Genomic DNA, 22219 nt, shown 5'->3' with positions numbered 1-22219 from the left:
CCTCCAGTGTAAAAATTGTTCCTCCCCACCTTCCTCCAGAGCGTAAAACCCAACTTCTCAACATGTTCTGAAGAAGAGTTGGACTTGGATCACTAACTGTCTCTCTCTCTCTCCCCCCAAGTTTCTGGGTTTCTTCAGCACTTGCTGTTTTGATTTCAGCATCTGAGGTCTTTAACTGCAGCCTGGTTAATCTGCTGCAGCTGACGAAGGGTTAATCTGTAGTTGGAGTGAATCTCGAGAGTGTAACAGACAGAGTTCAGTCCCTCCCAGTCAGTCGGACTGCAGACTGCTGCTGCTGGTTACACTCTCCCCGCTGCACTGTGTCAAACCTCTCCCCGAGGTTTCACTAAGGATGGAGGAAATGGGCATAACCGAGGAGCAGCCAACTTGTGCCTTCTGCCACTGCCCATTCCCCGACTCTGACGCACTGCCCTGTGGCCATTACCTTTGCTCAAACTGTATTGAAGATTCCCAGGCCAAGGGTAGACTGGACTGCCCAGTGTGTGCCAATCCGTTGGTCTCGGAGCCCAGGCCGGATGGGGCAAGCCAGCCTGAGGAAGCAGCTGCCTCTGCCCTCATGGCCAAGCTCCCCTTACCTGGAGGGGAACCTCAGGTGGTGAGCGTAGGTGCGCCTGTGGCCAAACTTCCCAGTGATCTGATAGAGAGACAGTGCCGTGAACACAAGGAGCCTCTGGAGTTTTACTGTGAAGACGATGGAGAGTGTGTGTGTGGGCCGTGTACAATAACGGGCAAACACAAAACCCACTCCCTGCTCAGCTTGGAAAAGGCAGCGGCTGAGATTAAGGTGAGTGAGAGGAATAAAGTTCTGCAGTGTCTTTGGGAAACAGGGATGGAGGGAGATTCAATTGGGATCTTTAAAACCATGGAGTTAGGGTGCAGGTCACCATGAGAGGCACTATCATCCCCCAGTTACCACACCAGAGGGTCAGTAACAAGAGCACACACAAAGACTGAAAAGAATTTACAAAGTAGCAGAGGCAGGATTCAGAGAAGTTTCTTTTTACACCTTGGTTTAGGAAAGTCTAGAAAATTCCGGAAGTTACAGTCGAAAGTATTTGAAAAGTGACCTTAAAAAGGAAATGAACAAGCCTTGAAAAGGCGAGGGTTTTGCCAAGGACACTGGGGAAACAGCAGGACAAATGAGAATATCCTGACAACAAACCAGTACGGACACAACAGACTGAATGGCCTCCCCCTGTGCTGTTAGATTCCATGAGCTGAATGAAAGGATATTTTAGAGAGAGAAATGGTGTTGACAAGGGTGAAGATAGTGTGGACTGTATTGGACAAAGAATTTGAGAGGCGGATGCTGAGGGGATGTTTTACTCCATGGGGGAGTCTGGACCAAGGAGTCCTGTTTCAGAATAAGCCATTGAAGGCAGAGATGAGAAAAGATGTTTTCTGATTGAGGTTTTTAGTCTATGGAATTCTTTCTCTCACTGGGGGCTGGGGTATAGAATGTCTTCAAGGTTGAGTTTCCAATAGTGTGAGGCAGGAAAGAGGAATTGGAGCTAAAGTTATAGTAGACTCTGCTCAAGTGGTTTAACCTTGCCCTTGTTTCTATGGGTCAAGAGGACAGACACGTCGAGCATCCCAGAGCTCTGACCCTCTGCTCGATGAGATCCCGCCCAGCCACAGCTCTATAAAGCTCCCAGAGTAATAGAGCTGGGAGCTGGGGAAGCTATGGCTAATAATGATCAAATAGAGTGGTGCTGGAAAAGCACAGCAGTTCAGGCAGCATCCGAGGAGCAGGATGCTGCCTGAACTGCTGTGCTTTTCTAGCACCACTCTACTCCAGAATCTGGTTTCCAGCATCTGCAGTCATTGCTTTTACCTAATAATTGTCGAGTGACAGTGCGGTGTATCTTAGCTGGAAGACAGGACTGTGGGACACTCGCCCTTCTCACCGGGAAATCTAATTCTCTCAAAGCCACCATAGCCTTCCCTCCCTGGCCAAGGGGATCTGTTACCCCCTTCACCCGGCAGCCCAGGACTCCAATCTCTGTCCATCCCACTTCAGGGCACATCCCATTGCCCTCCAGCTGCCCAAACCCAGCTTGGCACCAGCCCTGTGAAAACTACATCCTTGCCAATTCCCAGCCCACACCTTCCTCTCTGTCATCCTCAGATACACCCCCTCACATACTCACTGCCATTCAACCAGGGACTGAATGAGAAATCTGAGGGAATTCCCACCCTGTGTGGGGTATGTTCCCTCTGTGCTCCCCTAGTCACCAGAGGGAGGAGTAGCCGTGCAAACCAGCCCAGGTCTCCACGTGGGAGCAAGGCCCAGGCTGCTGGGGAGAAACACACCACCTTGGAATCCAGCAATTTCCTCCCCTCCCCTTGACTCCAATCCTGTAGCTAACTTTGAGGCGTGATGGTAATGTCACTGGACTCGTGATCTAGAGACTCGGTGTAAACCCACATCTCACCACAGCATCTGGCTAAAACATAAGTGCAATTATTTAAAATTGAAAACCTGCCTCATCTACACCATTAAAATCCATCGATTCACTGGTGACCTTCAGGGAAGGAAATCTGCATCTTTACCAAGTCTGGTCTACACATGACCCTTTTTAAAATACATTTGTTTGCAGGAATTGGGCGTCACTGGCTCAACCAGCATTTATTGCCCATCCCTAGTTGCCCAGAGGGCAGTTAAGAGTCAACCACATTGCTGTGGTTCTGGAGTCACAGGTCGGCCAGACCATGTGAGAATGGCAGATTTCCTTCCCTGAAGGACATTAATGAACCACATGGGTTTTTTTCTCGACAATTGGTAATGGTTCCCTGGTCACTGTTAGACTCCTGACTCCAGATTTTTATTGAATTCTACCACCTGCCGTGGGGGGATCCGAACCTGGGTCTCCAGAACAATAACAACAAAAGCAGAAATTGCTGAAAAGCTCAGCAGATCTGGCAGCATCTGTGGAGAGAAATTAGAGTTAATGCCTTGGGTCCAGTGACCCTTCTACTGTAGCCAAATGCCTGCAAATGGGACTAGGTCAGATTGGAATGGCTGGTTGGCACAGATGAGTTGGACTGAAGGGTCTGTTTTCATGCTGAATAACTCTATGTTTCTATTAGTCAGTTGAACAGCTGGCACAATGGGTCAACAAAGGGTCAAGTGATGCTCTGGTGCCCTGAACCTCCTCAGTTTCAGTCCAGCTGCTGTGGTGCCAACTCTGATTAGGGGGCATTCCAGGGACTTTGTCACATGACTTCCTGCCCCTAATCCTCCCACCATTGGGCCACAAAGCGTGTCAATCCTCACGATGTTCTACCTTCCCAGAGCCAATTAGAAAGCAATTCTGCTAGCCATGCGGAATAGCCATTCCTGAATAAACATGTTATTAGGCTACCATTCAACTTGTTGTAATGGAGCCTCCAGCAGTAAGTGGTGATGGTGCAGGAGGACATCAAGCAGAGCAGCTGGAGGAGTCGAACATGTCCTCTCTGGAGGAAAGGCTGTCTTTTGCAGATGGTAATCCTAACGTGTCAGGGATCCCACAGACAGAAGATTTCCATAATCAGGTGTAAAGCACAGGCTTGACTCCATGTGAATAACATGTCATCTTTCTTTAACCTTAACCTCCCTTCACATTTGGAATGACTGATGTGAGTGGCTGGAGATTCTCTACTCGATCTTTGGAATATCTGTTTATTCCTATTTTATGTAACATTATTATTAAAAGAAATATGAAGATCCTACACAATTTTTGCTCTTGCTCTGAGGTATCCAGACCAATTCTGGAGAGTTGGTAACCCTGAGGGACATCCTTGAATGTTTTTTTCTATCTGTAAGTGACTCAGTGATGACAAATGAATCATGTCTTACATTAAAGTTCACATTGAAATATTATTTACTCTCTTTGCAGAGAAAACTACTAAACAGCGTGAGGAGTATTCTGCAAACTCAACAAAGTTATCACTTCAAATACCAGGATCTCCAAAAATCAGAAGATGAATTGAAGGTAGACACATAAACACACACAGACACATACACGCACACACTCTCACAGACATACACACACACTCTCACATACACACACAGACACACACACGCACACACTCTCACAGACATACACACACACTCTCACATACACACACACACACACATGCAGACACACACACAGACCCATTCTCACACAGACACACTCTCACACAAGACACACACACACATAGACACAGACACACACACACACTCACACACAGACACACTCTCACACATAGACACAGACACACACACACTCACACTCACACACAGACTCACTCACAGACACACTCTCACAACATAGACACAGACACACACACATATACACTCTCACACATAGTCACACTCAGCCACACTCTCACATATAGACACAGGCGCACTCACATACAGACACACACAGACACACTCTCACATATTAACACACATACACTGACACACTCTCACACATAGACACACTCTCACACACAAATACAGACACACACACACAGACACACACACAGACTCACTCTCACACAGACACACTCACACACACACTGACACACACACACAGACACACTCTCACACACACTGACATACTCTCACACAGACACACTCTCACACACACATGTAGACACACACACAGCCACACACACAGATGCACTGTCACACATAGACACACACACAGACCCACTCTCACACACAGACACACAGACTCACATACACAGACAGACACACTTGCACATATACATTCACACACACAAATAATCGTGCAGACGCACTCACATTCACATGCACACAAATGCACACATGCCTGCACACTTCCATGTTGTTACATGTGAACACACACCCACTTACCTCTCACTCATTTCACTTCTCTGCCAGCCAGCTAATATGTTACACCCTACACCATGAGCTTTTATTTCCTGCTTAACTTTTAATGTAGCACCAATTAAATACCTTCAGGGAATCTTAGGAGAGTAGAAGTGGGGATGTTCATCGATAATTGCACAATGTTCAGCACCATTTACAACTCCTCAGATACTCAAACAGTCCATGTCCAAAGCAACAACATCCAGCCTTGGGCCAACAAGTGGCAATTGACATTCACAGAATCAGAGAGTCGTAGTGTCGTGTTGCACAGAAGTAGACGTTTCGGTCCAGCTTATCCTGAACTGAACAAATCCCATTTGCTTGTGTTTGGCCCATATCTCTCTAAACCTTTCCTATTCATGTGCCTGTCCAAATGAATTTTAACTGTTGTAATTGTACCTAGTTCTACACTTCCTCAGGCAGCTCCACATTCTGCATGAAAACATTGCCTCCTTGGGTCCCTCATACATCTTTCTCCTCTCACCTTAAATCTTTGCCTTTTAGTTTTGGGCTCCTGTGCCCTTGGAAAAAGACCTTGACTATTCGCCTTATCCATGCCTCTCACGATTTTGTAAATCTCGAAAAGGTCACCTCATAGCGTCCAACGCTCCAGGAAGAAAGGTTCCAACCTTTCGGGCCTCTCTTTACATCTCAAATGTGGGTGGCACGGTGGCGCAGTGGTTAGCACTGCTGCCTCACAGCGCCTGAGACCTGGGTTCAATTCCCGCCTCAGGCGACTGACTGTGTGGAGTTTGCACGTTCTCTCCGTGTCTGCGTGGGTTTGCTCCGGTTTCCTCCCACAGTCCAAAGATGCGCAGGTCAGGTGAATTGGCCATGCTAAATTGCCCGTAGTGTTAGGTAAGGGGTAAATGTAGGGGTATGGGTGGGTTGCGCTTCGGCGGGTCGGTGTGGACTTGTTGGGCCGAAGGGCCTGTTTCCACACTGTAAGTAATCTAATCAGAATAATCTAATCTAATTATTGGCATCACCCTGTGTCGCAAACTAGCTGCCCAGCAACTGAACTAACCCTGAGCAATCACTCAGCCATGGTAGTTCAGAGTCAGCCATTTTGCTGTGAATTTGTGCCCGATTGTAGGTCAGACTGGGTAAGGGCAGAAATTCCCCTTCCTCAATGACATTTTTTTATCAGATGGGTTGTTACCACAATCCAGTAGCTCCAAGATCATTATTACTAAGTCCAGCAAGTGATTCCAGTTTCATTATATTATCAAATTTAAAGTCCCCTGGTCACCATGCTGGGGTTCGAACCTAGCTAAAAACATTGTAGATGCTAGAAAACTGAAATAAAAAATAGAAATAGCTGGAAATTTCCAATATGTCAGGCAATTTCTGAGGAGAGAAAAAGAGTGACAATATTTTAGGCTAGTGATCTTTCTCACAAGAGTACTCCAACATCTAAAGGAGTTTTGGAGATGAGTAGTCCTAGTTTTCCCTACTCTTTGCATGAAGCACTGCTTCCTGATCTCACCCCTGAGGGATCTAGCTCTAACTTTAATGCTCACCCTCACCCCCACTCATGTTTCGGATGTTCCCCCACCCAACCAGGTAACAGCTTTTCTCCATCGACCTCCGACAACCTTTGAATTAGACCTAACAATCGGATCATGAATTGAAATTTCAGATGCAGATCAATCGGCTGCAAGGAAACATTTCGAAGAAGTTCTCCGAGTGGAGGAAGAACCTGGAGGAGGATGAAGAGAATGTGCTGAAAATGATTGATGAGGAAGGAGTCCGACTGACAGCTCAGAGCAGCTATTGTTCAAAAACATTAAATGAAAAGATGGATTTGATCAAACTGATAGATGATGAGGCCCAGAGTCTGACACAAGGCGATCGTCTGTCATTTTTCCAGGTAACTGCAGAGAAACCTTGATTATCCGAAGGACACGGGCAGGGAGTATTTTGTTCCGTTCATCGAATGTCGGATAGCATAGTTAGCCAAGGATCAGGACTTTGCAATTTTGTTCGGATAATCCGAAATTTGGTTAATCGAACGCCGAATAATTGAGGTCCCTCTGTACTACTGCCAGGACCATATTTAGAATGGAAACCATCTTTGTAAAGATGTCCTCCTCTCAGTGGGGGCACTTTTCTGCCACCACTGGTTGGATGTGGTAATTACAGCAAGGCAAGATGTTTGAGGCCATGTGACCACTGGAGTTTGTCATGCAGATGTATACATTGAGGACAAAAATGACCTCAAAATAAGAACTGAATAGCTCACTATACCCTGTAATATCTGTACCCGAAAATTAGACTGGGCTTGTCTGCCAAATGTAATACCACGGGAGGCCTACTAACTACTGAAGTGTCATCTGCACTCAAAATGTTATTTTGCCCTCTCTCCACAGAAGCTACCTGACCCGCTGTGATCGCCAGCATTTTTTTGTTTTCAAGTCAACTGAATGTTATTGGAACAAATTTAAAAATCACACAACACCAGGTTATAGTCCAACAGGTTTAATTGGAAGCGCTAGCTTTCGGAGCGCTGCTCCTTCATCAAATATCCCAAAACCACCTGATGAAGGAGCGTCGCTCTGAAAGCAAGTGTGCTTCCAATTAAACCTGTTGGACTATAACCTGGTGTTGTGTGATTTTTAACTTTGTACACCCCAGTCTAACACCGGCATCTCCACATCATTGGAATAAATGTTAGCCTAGCCAATGATATCCCATGAATTAGTTTTTTAAAAAAAAAACTAAAGTATTTTCTGCATACAAAATCTGAACTTGATTTTACTGACATTTGTGCATCAATATTTTTAAATTCCCATTGTGAATTACTTTATCCAAATTTATAATGGGAACTGGCTATGTAAACATGTCTGAAAATGTGTTGCTGGTTAAAGCACAGCAGGTTAGGCAGCATCTCAGGAATAGGGAATTCGACGTTTCGAGCATAAGCCCTTCATCAGGAATGTAAACATGTCACTGAGTCCCTGGTGTTGTGAGATAGCAGTGCTAACCACTGAGACACTGAGACACTGAGACATGGGATGAGCAAAAACTGTTTGACAGCAGAACTCACATTCTGTGAATGACGATTAAGAAACTTTGACAAACACGTCCACCACTTACTCTGGGAGACAACACTCTAATATGAGACTAATGTTCTTTTATTTCGATGTGTTAATTTAATGCTCTAACTTATTTCTCTTTCTCCCCTACAGAAATCTAAACAGCTCCTTTCAAAGTAAGTTTCATTTAGTTGAACAGTTAGTACTGACTTACAGCTCAGGACTGTGCCCTGGAATATTGGAATAGTTGCTCAGGTCCCTGAACAGTCCTCATGAAGCTATGGTTCTGCCTTCACATTGAGAATACCCTCCATGATGTTGTGTGGCACAATCCCCATGCTAAATGGGATAGACTTCAAACAGATCTAGCAACTTAACTCTGGGCATCGCTGAGGCGCTGTGGGCCACCAACAGCAGCAGAACTGTACTCCAGCACAATCTGTAACCTCATGGCCCGGCATATCCCTCACTCAACCATTACCATCACGCCAGGGGATCACCCCTGGTTCAATAAGATTGCAGGAGGGTATGCAAAGAGCAGCACCAGGCATCCCTGAAGATGAGGTGTCAACCTGGTGGGGCCATCAAACAAAATTAATAACGGAAGCAGTCTGAAATAATCAAGGTTAAGTGATCCCACAACCAATGGTATGGCCAGCCACTATTATTAATTGTGGTGGACAATTAAATGACTAACAGGAGGAGGCTCTATAAATAACCCTATCCTCAATGGGTGTCACTGAGCAAGTTATTGCTGAGCAAGTGCTGTTGATAGCCCTGTTGATGACACCTTCCATCACTTTACTGATGATCGAGAGTAGACTGATAGCGTGGTAATTGGCTGGGTTAGATTTGTCCTGCTTTTTCTGTACAGGACATACCTAGGCAATTATTCACATTACCGACTGAATAACAAGATATAACTGTACTGGAACAGCTTGGATAGGGGAGCAGCAAGTTCTGGAGCACAAGCCTTCAGTACTATTGCCGGAATGTTGTCAGGGCCCATAGCCTTTGCAGTATGCAGTGTCTCTAACCATTCCTTGATATCACGTGGAGTGAATGGAATTGGCTGAAGACTGGGATCTGTGATGCTGGGGACCACTGGGGGAGGCCGAGATGGACCATCCCCTCAGCACTTCTGGCTGAAGATTACTGTGAAAGCTTCAGCCTTATCTTTTGCTCTGATGTGCTGGGCCTTCCATCATTGAGGAGGTGGATATTTGTGGAGCCTCCTCCTCCAGTGAGTTGTTTAATTGTCCACCACCATTCACAACTGTAAAAATCTTGTTTGGGTTTTTTGAAGAAGTAACAAAGAGGATTGATGCGGGCAGAGCAATAGATATGATCTATATGGACTTCAGTAAGGCGTTTGACAAGGTTCCCCACGGGAGACTGGTTAGCAAGGTTAGATCTCATGGAATACAGGGAGAACTAGCCATTTGGAAACACAAGTGACTCAAAGGTAGAAGACAGAGGGTGGTAGTGGAGGGTTGTTTTTCAGACTGGAGGCCTATGACCAGTGGAGTGCCACAAGGATCAGCGCTGTGTCCACTACTTTTCATCATTTATATAAATGATTTGGATGTGAGCATAAGAGGTATAGTTAGTAATTTTGCTGATGACACCAAAATTGAAGATGAAGTGGACAGCGAAGAAGGTTACCTCAGATTACAACGGGATCTTGATCAGATGGGCCAATGGGCTGAGAAGTGGCAGATGGAGTTTAATTTAAATAAATGTGAGGTGCTGCATTTTGGGAAAGCAAATCTTAGCAGGACTTATACATTTAATAGTAAGGTCCGAGGGAGTGTTGCTGAACAAAGAGACCTTGGAGTGCAGGTTCATAGCTCCTTGAAAGTGGAGTCGCAGGTAGATAGGATAGTGAAGAAGGCATTTGGTATGCTTTCCTTTATTGGTCAGAGTATTGAGTACAGGAGTTGGGAGGTCATGTTGCGGCGGTACAGGACATTGGTTAGGCCACTGTTGGAATATTGTGTGCTGTTCTGGTCTCCTTCCTATTGGAAGGATGTTGTGAAACTTGAAAGGGTTCAGAAAAGATTTACAAAGATGTTGCCAGAGTTGGAGGATTTGAGCTATAGGGAGAGGCTGGGGATGTTTTCCCTGGAGCATCGGAGGCTGAGGGGTGACCTCATAGAGGTTTATAAAATCATGAGGGGCATGGATAGGATAAATAGACAAAGTATTTTCCGTGGGTTGAGGGAGTCTAGAACTAGAGGGCATACATTTAGGGCGAGAGGGGAAAGATATAAAAGGAACCTAAGGGGCAACATTTTTATGCAGAGGGTGGTGTGTGTTTGGAATGAGCTGCCAGAGGAAGTGGTGGAGTCTGGTACAAATACAGCATTTAAAAAGCATTTGGATGGGTATATGAATAGGAAGGGTTTGGAGGGATATGGGCCGGGTGCAGGCAGGTGGAACTAGTTTGGTTTGGGATATCTGGTTGGCATGGACGGGTTGGACCGAAGGGTCTGTTTCCATGCTGTACATCTCTATGACTCTATGTGGCAAGACTTTAGAGCTTAGATCTGACCCATTGGCTGTGAGATCACTTAGTTCTGTCTATCACTTGCTACATAAGCCGTTTGGCACACAAGGAGACCTGTTTGGTAGCTTCACTAGGTTGATACCTCATTTTTAGGTACGCCATTTAAGACAGAGATGTGAAGGCTGGGTTGTTGAGTATAATCAAGACTGAGACAGACGGATTTTTAATTAGGAAGGGTTATGGAGAAAAAAAACAGGAAAGTGGAGTGGAGGGTCATCAGATCATTGATAGATTTGATGGGCTGAGTGGCCTCCTGTAGTCCAACGTCTGAGGTGTTGCTTCGAGTGTTTCCTTGCCCTCTTCACTGAGCCATGATTAATATCCCATCTTGATGGTAATAACGTGTGGGAAAGGCCAGGCTCTGAGGTTACAGATTGCATTCAAGTACGATCCTGTTGCTGCTGGCGGCCCACAGTGCCTCCTGGAGGCTGAGTTTTGAGTTGCTGGATCTGTCCAAAGTCCATCCTCAAGTAGAAGATGGGACTGTAGCTCCATATCAACGGTGTGGCATCACTCCCACCATATTTCCATGGAGACAAGTGCCTGTGGATTGGTGAGGATGTAGGTTTTTTTTCTCAGTTGGAACTGAACTGGAATTTCTGTATTGCTCTTCCTTCATTGTCACTATGACAAAACTGTGACCTGAAAGCTCTATGGCTGTACCCACATCAAAAGGACTGTCGTGGTTCAATTCAATGGCTCGGCACTATCTTGTTAAGGATGGGCGGTAAATGCCAGTCTTGCCAGGGATTCCCACACCCTACAAATGAATCAAAGTACATCATTTAGCTCACCACCACCTTCTCATGGACAACTAAAGATGGGCAATAAATGCAGCCAGCAATGCCCCGGTCCCATGAGTGGATAAAAAAAATTCAATCAGATCATCTCTTAATTTGAAATTCCCTGCTTGCAAAGGTCATGGAAGTGAAGTTGATCAAAGGGAAATGGGAACATGTGCAGGTCTCTGGAGCTCAGAGCAGTGTGATGGGGTGAATGTGTTTTGAAGGATGTTTCACAGATACAGAGGGACAAGTGGCATTTGTAATCTATCACTAAATAAAAGCCTGAAGAACTGCGAATGCTGTAAATCAGAAACAAAAACAGAAGCTGCTAGAAACGCTCAGCTGTGAAGAGAGATCAGAGTTAACCTTTCGGGGACCTGAACCTGCTGAGCTTTTCCAGTCACTTCTGATTTCAATGGAGTCAGACATTACAAGGAGGCATAGCTTTAAATTAAGGGGTGGTAGGTATAGGACAGATGTTAGGAGTAGATTCTTTACTCAGCGAGTCGTGAGTTCATGGAATGCCCTGCCAGTAACAGTGTTGGACTCTCCCTCTTTATGGGCATTTAAACAGGCATTGGATAGGCATATGGAGGATAGTGGGCTAGTGAAGGTTAGGTGGGCTTGGATCGGCGCAACATCGAGGGCCGAAGGGCCTGTACTGCGCTGTATTTTTCTATGTTCTATGATTTCGTTGAAGTCCGTCACTCGCTGATTCTGCGCTGTATTTCCAAAAACAGAGCGCTACCAAATTGATGCTGACCGTATTTTTGCGACACACCTCAAAGCGGTATGAAAGTCGCTGTGTAAGAGCACATTGTTCTTGTCTGAAGCAAAGACAATGTTTCCTCTTCCATCCCAGGGCAAGAGAGCTTCAGGACCAGAAACCACTCAGCAATCAGAGGGATATGCTGAACATCCGTGCTATATCTGAGCAAGTCAAGGTGCTGATCGATAAATCGATGGCATATTACTCAATCATACTGAACATGATAGGTAAGAAATTGAAGCCTGGATAAATATGAACATCCTACAACTTGTTCATGTCTGGGCAGAGTCCTTGAACAGTGGAAGAAAGGAGGTAGACGCTAGCAAAGGCTGAAATATAAATGGATACAGCCAGTCAGACAGAGATAGATACAGATTCGTCAACATAGACAGCCTGTCCCTCGACATTCAATAGTGTTATTTTCACTGAATCCCTCACTATCAACATCCTGGGGTTACCATTGACCAGAAGCTCACCAATAAACACAAGAGCAGGTCAGAGGTTGGGAATCCTGCAGTGAGTAACTCCCTTCCTGACTCCCCAAAGCCTGTCCACCATCTACAAGGCACATGTCTGGAGGGTGATGCAATAGAGTCAGAGAGTCATAGGGATGTACAGGACGGAAACAGACCCTTCGGTCCAACCCGTCCAGGCTGACCAGATATCCCAACTCAATCTAGTCCCACCTGCCAGCACCCGGCCCATATCCCTCCAAACCCTTCCTATTCATAAACCCATCCAGATGCCTTTTAAATGGTGCAATTGTACCAGCCTCCACCACATCCTCTGGCAGCTCATTCCATACATGTGCCACCCTCTGCATAAAATAATCGCCCCTTAGGTCATTTTTATATCTTTCCCCCTCACCTTCAACCTATGCCTTCTAGTTCTAGACTCCCCCATCTCAGGGAAAAGACTTTGCCTATTTATCCTATTCATGCCCCTCATGTTTTTATAAACCTCTATAAGGTCACCCCTCAGCTTTCGACGCTCCAGGGAAAACAGCCCCAGCCTGTTCAGCCTCTCCTTATAGCTCAAACCCTCCAACTCTGGCAACATTCTTGTAGATCTTTTCTGAACCCTTTCAAGTTTCACAACATCTTTCCGATAGGAAGGAGACCAGAATTGCACACGATATTCCAACAGTGACCTAAACAATGTCCTGTACAGCTGCAACATGACCTCCCAACTCCTGTACTCAATACTCTGACCAATAAAAGAAAGCATACCAAATGCCTTCTTCACTATCCTATCTACCTGCGACTCCACTTTCAAGGAGCTATGAACCTGCACTCCAAGGTCTCTTTGTTCAGCAACACTCCCTAGGACCTTACTATTAAGTGTATAAGTCCTGTTAAAATCTGCTTTCAGAAAATGCAGCACCTCATTTATCCATGAATACATTGGGCAATTTAGCATGGCCAATTCATCTGGCCTACACATCTTTGGATTGTGGGAGGAAACCGGCGCACCCAGAGTAAACCCACGCAGACACGGGGAGAATGTGCAAACCTCACACAGCCTGTCACCCAAGAGTGGAATCAAGCCTGGGAATCCTGGCGCTGTGAGGCAGCAGTGCTAACCCCTGAGCCACTGTTTTCCATCTCCCCACCTAACCTCCCTTTAGGATGAGGGTCACCCTTTCAGAATAAGGCTTCGCCCGTTTAGGACAGAGATGAGGAGAATACATGTCCGAAAAGTAGAGGAAACAGAGTCCTACCTCAAGGCAAAGGTAGTAAATTCTTGATAAGCAAAGGGAGGAGGGTTGAAAGACTGAAAAAAGGAGTAATCAGATCTTATTGAATAGCCTCTCTTGAATCCATCTACCTCAGCTTAAAAATATTTGGTTTCCACTGCCTCTTGAGGGTGGCTGTTCTTTTGAGGGAGGTCTTGATCTCTTTAATCTCTAAAAGCTGGGGATATGTCTCACTCCGGCCTCCCTTGTTCACCTTTGCGTAGATGCCCAGATTCCCAGCAGCACCCATTGCTGCTACCGGACAATCTCTCATGGCCGAGACATCCTGTGGGAGAGGTCTGACCCGTCCCCCATCCCCGGCCTGTTAACACCACCCCCTACATCTCTAAGCTTTTACTCCCACTCAGTCAGTCAGTCAGTCAGTTTGGGGCAGGGAAGGTCACTGTAGTGCAGTGTGAGGTCCTGCCCGTGATCACTGTTGTAATGTAACGTAGATTTCAGAGCAGGAGTAGGCCATTCAGCCCTACTTCGCCATTCTGTGCAATCATGGCTGATCCTCTGCCTCAGTGCTGTACTCCTGCCTTCTCTTCATGGACTCTCTTTCCTTTCAAGTCTACAAATGAATCAATCACTTTCCGGAATATACTCAGTGACTAGGCCTCCGTAGTCAGCCACACTCTGAGTGAAGAAATCTTTCCTCATCTCAGTCCTAAATTGTCCACCCTGTATCCTGAGACTGTGTCCCCCGATTCTAGACTGTCCCACCCAGGGGTAATATCCTTCCTGCAGCAAGTCTGTCCAGCCCTGTTAGAACTGTGTACATTTCAATCAGATTAGATTACTTACAGTGTGGAAACAGGCCCTTCGGCCCAACAAGTCCACACCGACCTGCCGAAGCGCAACCCACCCATACCCCTACATTTACCCCTTACCTAACACTACGGGCAATTTAGCATGGCCAATTCACCTGACCCCGCACATCTTTGGACTGTGGGAGGAAACCGGAGCACCCGGACGAAACCCACGCAGACACGGGGAGAACGTGCAAACTCCACACAGACAGTCGTCTGAGTCGGGAATTGAACCCGGGTCTCAGGCGCTGTGAGGCAGCAGTGCTAACCACTGTGCCACCGTGCCGCTCATCATTCTAAACCCTAGTGAATACAGGCCCAGCCAAACCAACCTCTCCCCCAGAACAGTCGAGGACATGTAACAGGCACTTGGTACACAGCAAGATCCCACAGGTAGCAATGTGTTAACAAGTAAATAACCCATTTCCTGAGATGCTGATTGAGGGATAAATGTTATCCAGGACACCAGGGAGAACATTTCTCTGAAATAGTGCCACAGGGTCTTCGACATCCACATGAGAGGGGCCTCAGTTCAGCATCTAAGCAGAGCAGCAGCATCGTCAACTTGGTGTTGCACCTTTGACCTATAGTTCTGTGTTCAAGTGTCAGAGGGGAATTTGAACCCACCTCAACCTTCTAAACTGGGAGGTGACAGTGCAACCAACTGAACCAGAGCCGACAACTCACAGTTCCCAAGTGAGAAAGCGGAACTGAAGCCGAATTTTGGCCATGGTCATATTAAAAGACAGAGCTCTTTCAATGGGCCGAATGGTCTACTCATTCTTCTATTCTAATGTTTGCTGGGACTAACTAACTCTTTGAAACAGCCAACAATAGCTTCAGGGCTCTACTGGTTTAGGATCTGTTTGTAATCTTTTTTTATGCTCGTGGGACCTGGATGTCACTGGCTGGGCCCAGCATTTATTGCCTGTCCCTAGTTGTCCCTTGAGAAGGTGGGGGTGAGCTGCCATCTTGAACTGCTGCAGGCCCTCCAAGCCTGTGCCAATCTAAATCCACTGTCTAAACCTGTCGGTCAATTCCTAAATATCTGTATCACTTTACTGCCCGCCTACTCAAGCATCTGTCCAGACACACCTTAAATGAATCTACCATGCCTGCCTCTACTACCTCTGTAGGCAACGCGTTCCAGGCACCTACCACCCTCTGTGTAAAGTACTTACTGCATGTATCCTCCTTAAACATCTCTCCTCTCACCTTGAACGCGTGATTTCTCATTATAAAAATCTCACCGTGGGATAAAGCTTGTCTCTATCCATCCTTCATGATTTTTGTAGATCACAATCGGGTGCCCCATCAATCTCCTTTTTTCTAAGAAAACAATCCTAACCTACTTAACCTCTCTTCATAGCTAGCACCTTCCATGCCAGGCAATATCCTTGTAAACCTTCTTTTCACCCTCTTCAAAGCTTCCACATCCTTTTGGTAATGTGGCGACCAGAACTATACACAGTATTCTAAATGTGACCGAACCAATGTCTTGTACAATTTTAACGACCTGCCAAGCTCTTATACTCAATACCCCGTCCAATGACGGCAAGCATACCATATGCCTTCTTGACCACTCTATCCACCTGTGCAGCAACCTTCAGGGTACAATGGACCTGCACTCCTAGATCTCTCTGCTCATCAACTTTTACCAAGGCTCTTCCATTTACAGTGTAGTTCACTCTAGAATTAGACTTCCTAAAATGCATCACCTCACATTTGCCTGGATTGAACTCCATCTGCCACTTCTCCATCCAACTCTCCAGTCTATCTATATTCTCCTGTATTCTTTGACAGTCCCCAATGTTTTCTGCTACTCCACCAATCTTCGTATCATATGCAAACTTATTGATCAGACCACCAATGCCCTCTTCCAGATCATTTATGTATATTACAAACAACAGTGATCCCTGTGAAACACCACTGGTCACCTTTCTCCATTTTGAGAAACTCCCTTCAACTACTACTCTCTGTCGCCTGTTGCTCAGCCAGTTCTTTATCCACCTATCTAGAACACCCTGTATACCATGTGACTTCACTTTCTCCATTAGTTTACCACAGGGAACCTTTTTCAGACTGGAGGCCTGTGACCAGTGGGGTACCACAAGGATCGGTGCTGGATCCTCTACTTTTTGTCATTTATATAAATGATTTGGATGCGAACAGCCCCGGCCTGTTCAGCCTCTCCCTATAGCTCAAATCCTCCAACTCTGGCAATATCCTTGTAAATCTTTTCTGAACCCTTTCAAGTTTCACAACGTCTTTCCGATAGGAAGGAAACCAGAGTTGTACTCAGTATTCCAAAAATGACCTAACCAATGTCCTGTACATCCACAACATGACCTCCAGGTTCCTATACTCAATGCACTGGCCAGTAAAGACAAGCGTGCCAAATTACCTTCTTTATCCTACTTACATGTGACTGCACTTTCAAAGAACCATGAACTCCAAGGACTCCTTGTTCAGCAATGCTCCTCAGGACCTTACCATTAAGTGTATAAGTCCTGCCCTGATTTGCCTTTCCAAAGTGCAGCTCCTCACATTTATCTAAATTAAACTTCATCTGCCACTCCTCGGCCCATTGGCCCATCTGATCAAGGTCCCATTGTACTCTGAGGTAACCTTCTTCGAATGAATGCCTCCAATGTCATAGAAAGTTAGAAAGTAGGAGCAGGAGTAGACCATTCGGCCCTTCAAGCCTGCTCCGTCATTCAATAAGATCATGGTTGATCATCCAACTCAGTTCCCTGTTGCTGCTTTCTCCCATGCCCTTTGATCCTTTAGCCCCAAGAACTGTATCTAACTCCTTCTTGAAAAAAATCACTGATTTGGCAAAAACCACTTTCTGTGGTAGTGTATCCCACAGGGTCCCCACTCTATGGGGAAAGACATTTCTGCTCATCTCAGTCCTAAATGGCCCATTGCTATGTTTGAACCATGATCCCCTGGTTCTGGATTCCCCACTCAGTGGGAATATCTTTCCTGCATTTATTGTGTCTAGTCCTGTTAGAATTTTATTGGTTTTTATGAAATCCTGCCCCATTCTTGTCACTCCAGCGAATGTAGTCCTAACTGATCCAATCTCTCTTCAAGCATCAGACTGCCATCCCAGGACTCAATCTGGTAAATCTTTGACTTGTCAGACTGGGAGGGTGAGCAGAATGCTCTTTCCAGTTACATATTGGGAGCAAACACCACAAGTTTCATTCACCTGCGGCCTACCTCATCTCCCGAGGCTGAGCCAGAGTGTGTGCGATTTGGTGTTGAGTTTCTTCCCACACACCTGCTCTGGTTCCACCTTCACTGGATGCGGCTCACTTGGTCACGTTCTCCGTGAAGTCAAAGGTTCTGGACTCAAGAGGATTCCAGTGTAGACATCCTTACGGAGAGCTGGATAAACCCAATAAGACAACAGAGCAGAAATTGGCCATTCAGCCCATTGAGTCTGCTGCACCATTCAGTGAGATCATGGCCGATCTCATAATCCTCAACATCATTTCTAGGTCAGGCAGCAGCTGCAAGGAGAAACAGTTCAATATGCTCTGATGGAAAATAGGACGGCCTGAAAGGTCAACTCTCCCTCCCTTGTGCGTTCTCTCTCTCTCTCCCCCCCCACCTTTACCTGTGGAATTTCCCAATCATTTGGTCACCTGTCTTAGATATCTCTTTGTAAGGCTTGGTATCAAATTACATTTGCTCCTTTGAGGCATGTTGGAGACGTGTGATTATATTGAGGGCTGTATATAAATTTGATTTGGTTTGATTGAAGCTTTATTGTCACATATACTTGAATACAGGAGTGAAAAGTGTACAACGTTGCCATACATGGCACCATCTTAGGTACAAAGGTATGAAGGTGCAAAACGCAGGTACAAGTAATTACACAAAGAAATAAACCTAAAAGGAAAGCATTACTGCTGTTAGTGATGAATAGAAAAATAAAGAAATAAAATTAAAAGTTAACATTACAGTCCTTCCTCATATTAAGTGGAAAAATAAAGGAATGAAGGTAAATGTTCAACAGACTTTCTTAAGTGCACTCCCTGCAAGGGCGATGTGGTGGCTCAGTGGTTAACACTGCTGCCTCACAACACCAGGGACCTGGGTTCAATTCCTGCCTTAGGCGACTGTCTGTGTGGAGTTTGCATATTCTCCCCGTGTCTGTGCAGGTTCCCTCCAGGTGCTCTGGTTTCCTCCCACGATCCAAAGATGTGCAGGTTAGGTGAATTGGCCGTGCTAAGTTGCCCATAGTGTTCCAGGATATGTTGGCTAGGTGCATTAGTCAGGGGTAAATATAGGGTAGAGGAATGGGTCCGGGTGGGTTACTCTTCAGAGGGTTAGTGTGTATTCTCTTGGGCCAAATGGCCTGTTTCCTCTACTTTATTCTAAAATAAAGGCTCAGTTTCCTCCACTTTGGCTCACTCTCTGTGAGATTTCGGGCTTCCTCCTCTTTGTAAACCAGTGTAGATGTTGGGGGTCCTCCCTCTCGGACACTAGCTTTAACCACATTGGGCTCAGACCTCCATGTTGCTGTGCTACAGACCTCACTCTGGTAAGGACCTGGCACTGTCGGTGACAGATTAGCATCATAACAGTTCCCTGCTTCTCTCTCTGTCTAGGTGAATGGGCACGGCTCACCCTGGATACCAAAACCGCCTACTGGTTCTTGACCGTCTCTGAGGACGCCCGCTCCCTGACGTTCGGATACGACCTACAGCCTTACCCGTCCAATCCGGAGCGGTTCAGGACCCACCGTCAGATCCTGTGCTGCCAGAGCTTCACCTCGGGTTATCACTCCTGGGCAGTGCAGGCTGAGGGCATTGCCTGGGGCATAGGGATCGCCTACGGGAGTATAGCGAGGGAGGGCGAGAACTCAGATCTGACCAACTCCAACAAAGCTTGGTGCATTCACCTGAATCATGGCACCCTCGCAGCCAGTCACAACGGGCTACACACTGATATCATCAAGGAGCCATTGCACAACAAATTCCAGGTTGAGCTAGACTATGAGTCAGGCTATGTGTCGTTTTACCAGGTGGGGGACACTCCCCAACACTTATACACATTTCGGACCATTTTTAGGGAGCCTGTATTTCCCGCATTCTCTTGTTTCTACATTTCCTCCATAAAACTGTGTTAAACACGATGTTAGAGAGGGTTTTACAGCACTGACTCGGGCCAATCAGCCCATCCAGCTTGGGCTATTTAATCTCTTCATGAGACCTGTCCCACCTCATCATTTCCATCCCCTTTCACTGAAGTTATCTAGTTTCCCCTGAAATGCGTCCATGTCATTCACCTCGTTGCCGCTATCAAAAGCAACAAGCTTTCCCCTGAACTCACTACAGGATTTAATGATTCGCAATTTCACTCACATTAACGGGTAGAGACTGTTGGAAACATTCAGTGAGGCACATCAGCCAGCGGTCACAATCACAAGTGAAAGCATTTTCTTTCCATCAATCTTATTAATGTTTCCTTTCCTTAATGTTAAGAATATTGTTTTTCTTAAAAAAGAAATCCGTTCTTGGGAAGTGAGTATTTGTTGACCTTGCCTCATTGAGTAGGCCATGATGATGAACCGCCTTCTTCACCCTCTGCAGCTGATACTCCATTTTGTTGTTATTTTATACAGGCCTGGGCCATTTAAGAGGGAGCTGAAAATGTGTTGCTGGTTAAAGCACAGCAGGTTAGGCAGCATCTCAGGAATAGGGAATTCGACGTTTCAAGCATAAGCCCTTCAACGTCGAATTCCCTATTCCTGAGATGCTGCCTAACCTGCTGTGCTTTAATCAGCAACACATTTTCAGCTGTGATCTCCAGCATCTGCAGACCTCATTCTTTACTCGCACATTTAAGAGGGAGGTAGAGTTAAGACTCAAAAACGCTGCTTTGGCTCTGGGATCACATTTAGACCGGACGGGGTAAGGATGGCAGAGATATACGGACAGAGCCTTTGGGAAGTTATTTGCCTGACTTGACCCCATATTTGTTTATGGGGCTAGGTTAAAGCCACGGTTTACTCACTTTTGGATGAACTTAGAGCGAAGATCATGAATGCAGTTCAAATTATTCCGCAGCAAATGGAGGTTGTTTTCAACAAGGCTTATAAATAGATTCAACAATGTATTGTAAAACATGGTGGTCATGTTGAAGCCTAGAAATTTGACCTATAATACATTGAAACCTTATGAATCACACTTACATATGCTATTTACAGTTCGCCACTATTATGTGTACATCCAATATTACTAACACGTAAAGTTATGCAAGTATGCTATTAAAAAACCCTTTCAGTACAAATGTGACACACCTTTTTGTATATCCATTCACGGGATGTGGGTGTTACTGGCCAGAACAGCACTTTTATTTTTTCACTATCTTGCAATGCCTCCTAGTCCAGGGAACCCTTCCTCACAATATACTGGCTGTGGCCAGCTACAGAACAGCATTTATTGCACATCTCGAATTGCCCAGATGGCTGTTAGGGGTCAGGCACATTGTTGTGCAGTCACGTGGACAGAAGAACATTCAAATCAACAGCAAGAGTTGGCCATTCAGCCTTTTGAGCCTGCTTCCTAAGCTCCACCCACATTTTGCTCCGTCACCTTTCACCCCTTTACCTAACAAGAATCTACCTACCTCTGTGTTAAGAATGTACATGGCTTCTGCTTGCATCAACTTTTTAGGAAGAGAGTTCCAAAGACTCTCAGAGAGAAAAATACCTTATCTCAGCTCTGTAAAAAATGATCTTTAAATGGTGACCTAGTTGTACACGCTTCCCCCCAAACACCTACCCTGTCAATATCCTTCAGGATTTTATATCTTTCAATCAAGTCACCTCACACTCAGCTGATACCAGCCTTGCCTTTCCTCAGAATACGACCCATTCCAAGTGTTAATGCAGTAAACTTTCTCTGAACTGCCTTCAACACAATTATGTCTTTCCTTAGATAAGGAGAACAATACTGTGCAGTTTTTTAATAATGAAGTTTTAGACCCACTTCTCTCTCTCTCAAACTTCATGTAAAATTCAATCATATTATGATCACTGCTACCTACAGGAACCTTCATTCTGAGATCACTAATTAATCCTATCTCAATACAGAACATGAGGTCTGGTATAGTCTGCTCTCTGATAAACTCCAGAACATGCTGCTCCAAGAAACATGTTATGAAGTACTTAATCTAAGTCAGAAGACACATGACACTAGGTTACAGTCCAAAAGGTTTATTTAAAATCACAAGCTTTTGGGGCAGCGCTTTTAAATGAACCTGTTGGACTATAACCTTCAGACCTCAGACTTTGTCTACTCCAGTCCAACACTGCCACCTCCACATCATGGCTACTTCATCTAGGCTACTCTTGCTTATCTGACTTATCCAGATGAAATGCAAATCGAAAACTTCTCTGATTATTATGACACCTTTCTGACCAGTTCTCATTATTTCTACCTTTATACTACAAATTACAAAAAAACCCTTAAATCCTACTCTGTGGTTACTGTTAGAGGCCTGTTCATCACACTCACCAAAATAACTTCTTGCCTTTTTCATTTCCACCCAAACTATTTCCATTTCCTGAATTTGGGTCATCCCTTTCTGTTATGTTAATGCCATCATTAACCAGCAGAGCCA

At 45.5% G+C, this 22219-nt stretch overlaps 1 protein-coding gene across 1 annotated transcript; it reads left to right on the top strand.

Annotated features, from left to right (window-relative positions):
• The first annotated feature begins 352 nt into the window (after positions 1-352).
• Positions 353-20697, top strand: LOC132816248 (E3 ubiquitin-protein ligase TRIM7-like). The gene is made up of 6 exons (XM_060825743.1): positions 353-805; positions 6510-6740; positions 8059-8081; positions 12122-12255; positions 19201-19616; positions 20587-20697. The coding sequence occupies exons 1-6, from the start codon at positions 353-355 to the stop codon at positions 20695-20697; spliced, it is 1368 nt and encodes a 455-aa protein (XP_060681726.1).
• The last annotated feature ends 1522 nt before the right edge of the window (positions 20698-22219 follow it).

This window comes from Hemiscyllium ocellatum, chromosome 5 (assembly GCF_020745735.1).
Source record: "Hemiscyllium ocellatum isolate sHemOce1 chromosome 5, sHemOce1.pat.X.cur, whole genome shotgun sequence".
Classification (NCBI taxonomy): Eukaryota; Metazoa; Chordata; class Chondrichthyes; order Orectolobiformes; family Hemiscylliidae; genus Hemiscyllium; species Hemiscyllium ocellatum.
This window is presented reverse-complemented; position numbering and strand designations above follow the sequence as displayed.

What these genes read in the sequence shown, in the direction of transcription:
- LOC132816248 (XM_060825743.1), top strand. Translation starts at nt 353, where the DNA reads ATGGAGGAAATGGGCATAACCGAGGAGCAGCCAACTTGTGCCTTCTGC. An exon ending in ATCGTCTGTCATTTTTCCAG is followed by an intron (nt 6,741 to 8,058) that starts GTAACTGCAGAG and finishes TCTCCCCTACAG; the next exon opens with AAATCTAAACAGCTCCTTTC. An exon ending in AATCATACTGAACATGATAG is followed by an intron (nt 12,256 to 19,200) that starts GTAAGAAATTGA and finishes CTCTCTGTCTAG; the next exon opens with GTGAATGGGCACGGCTCACC.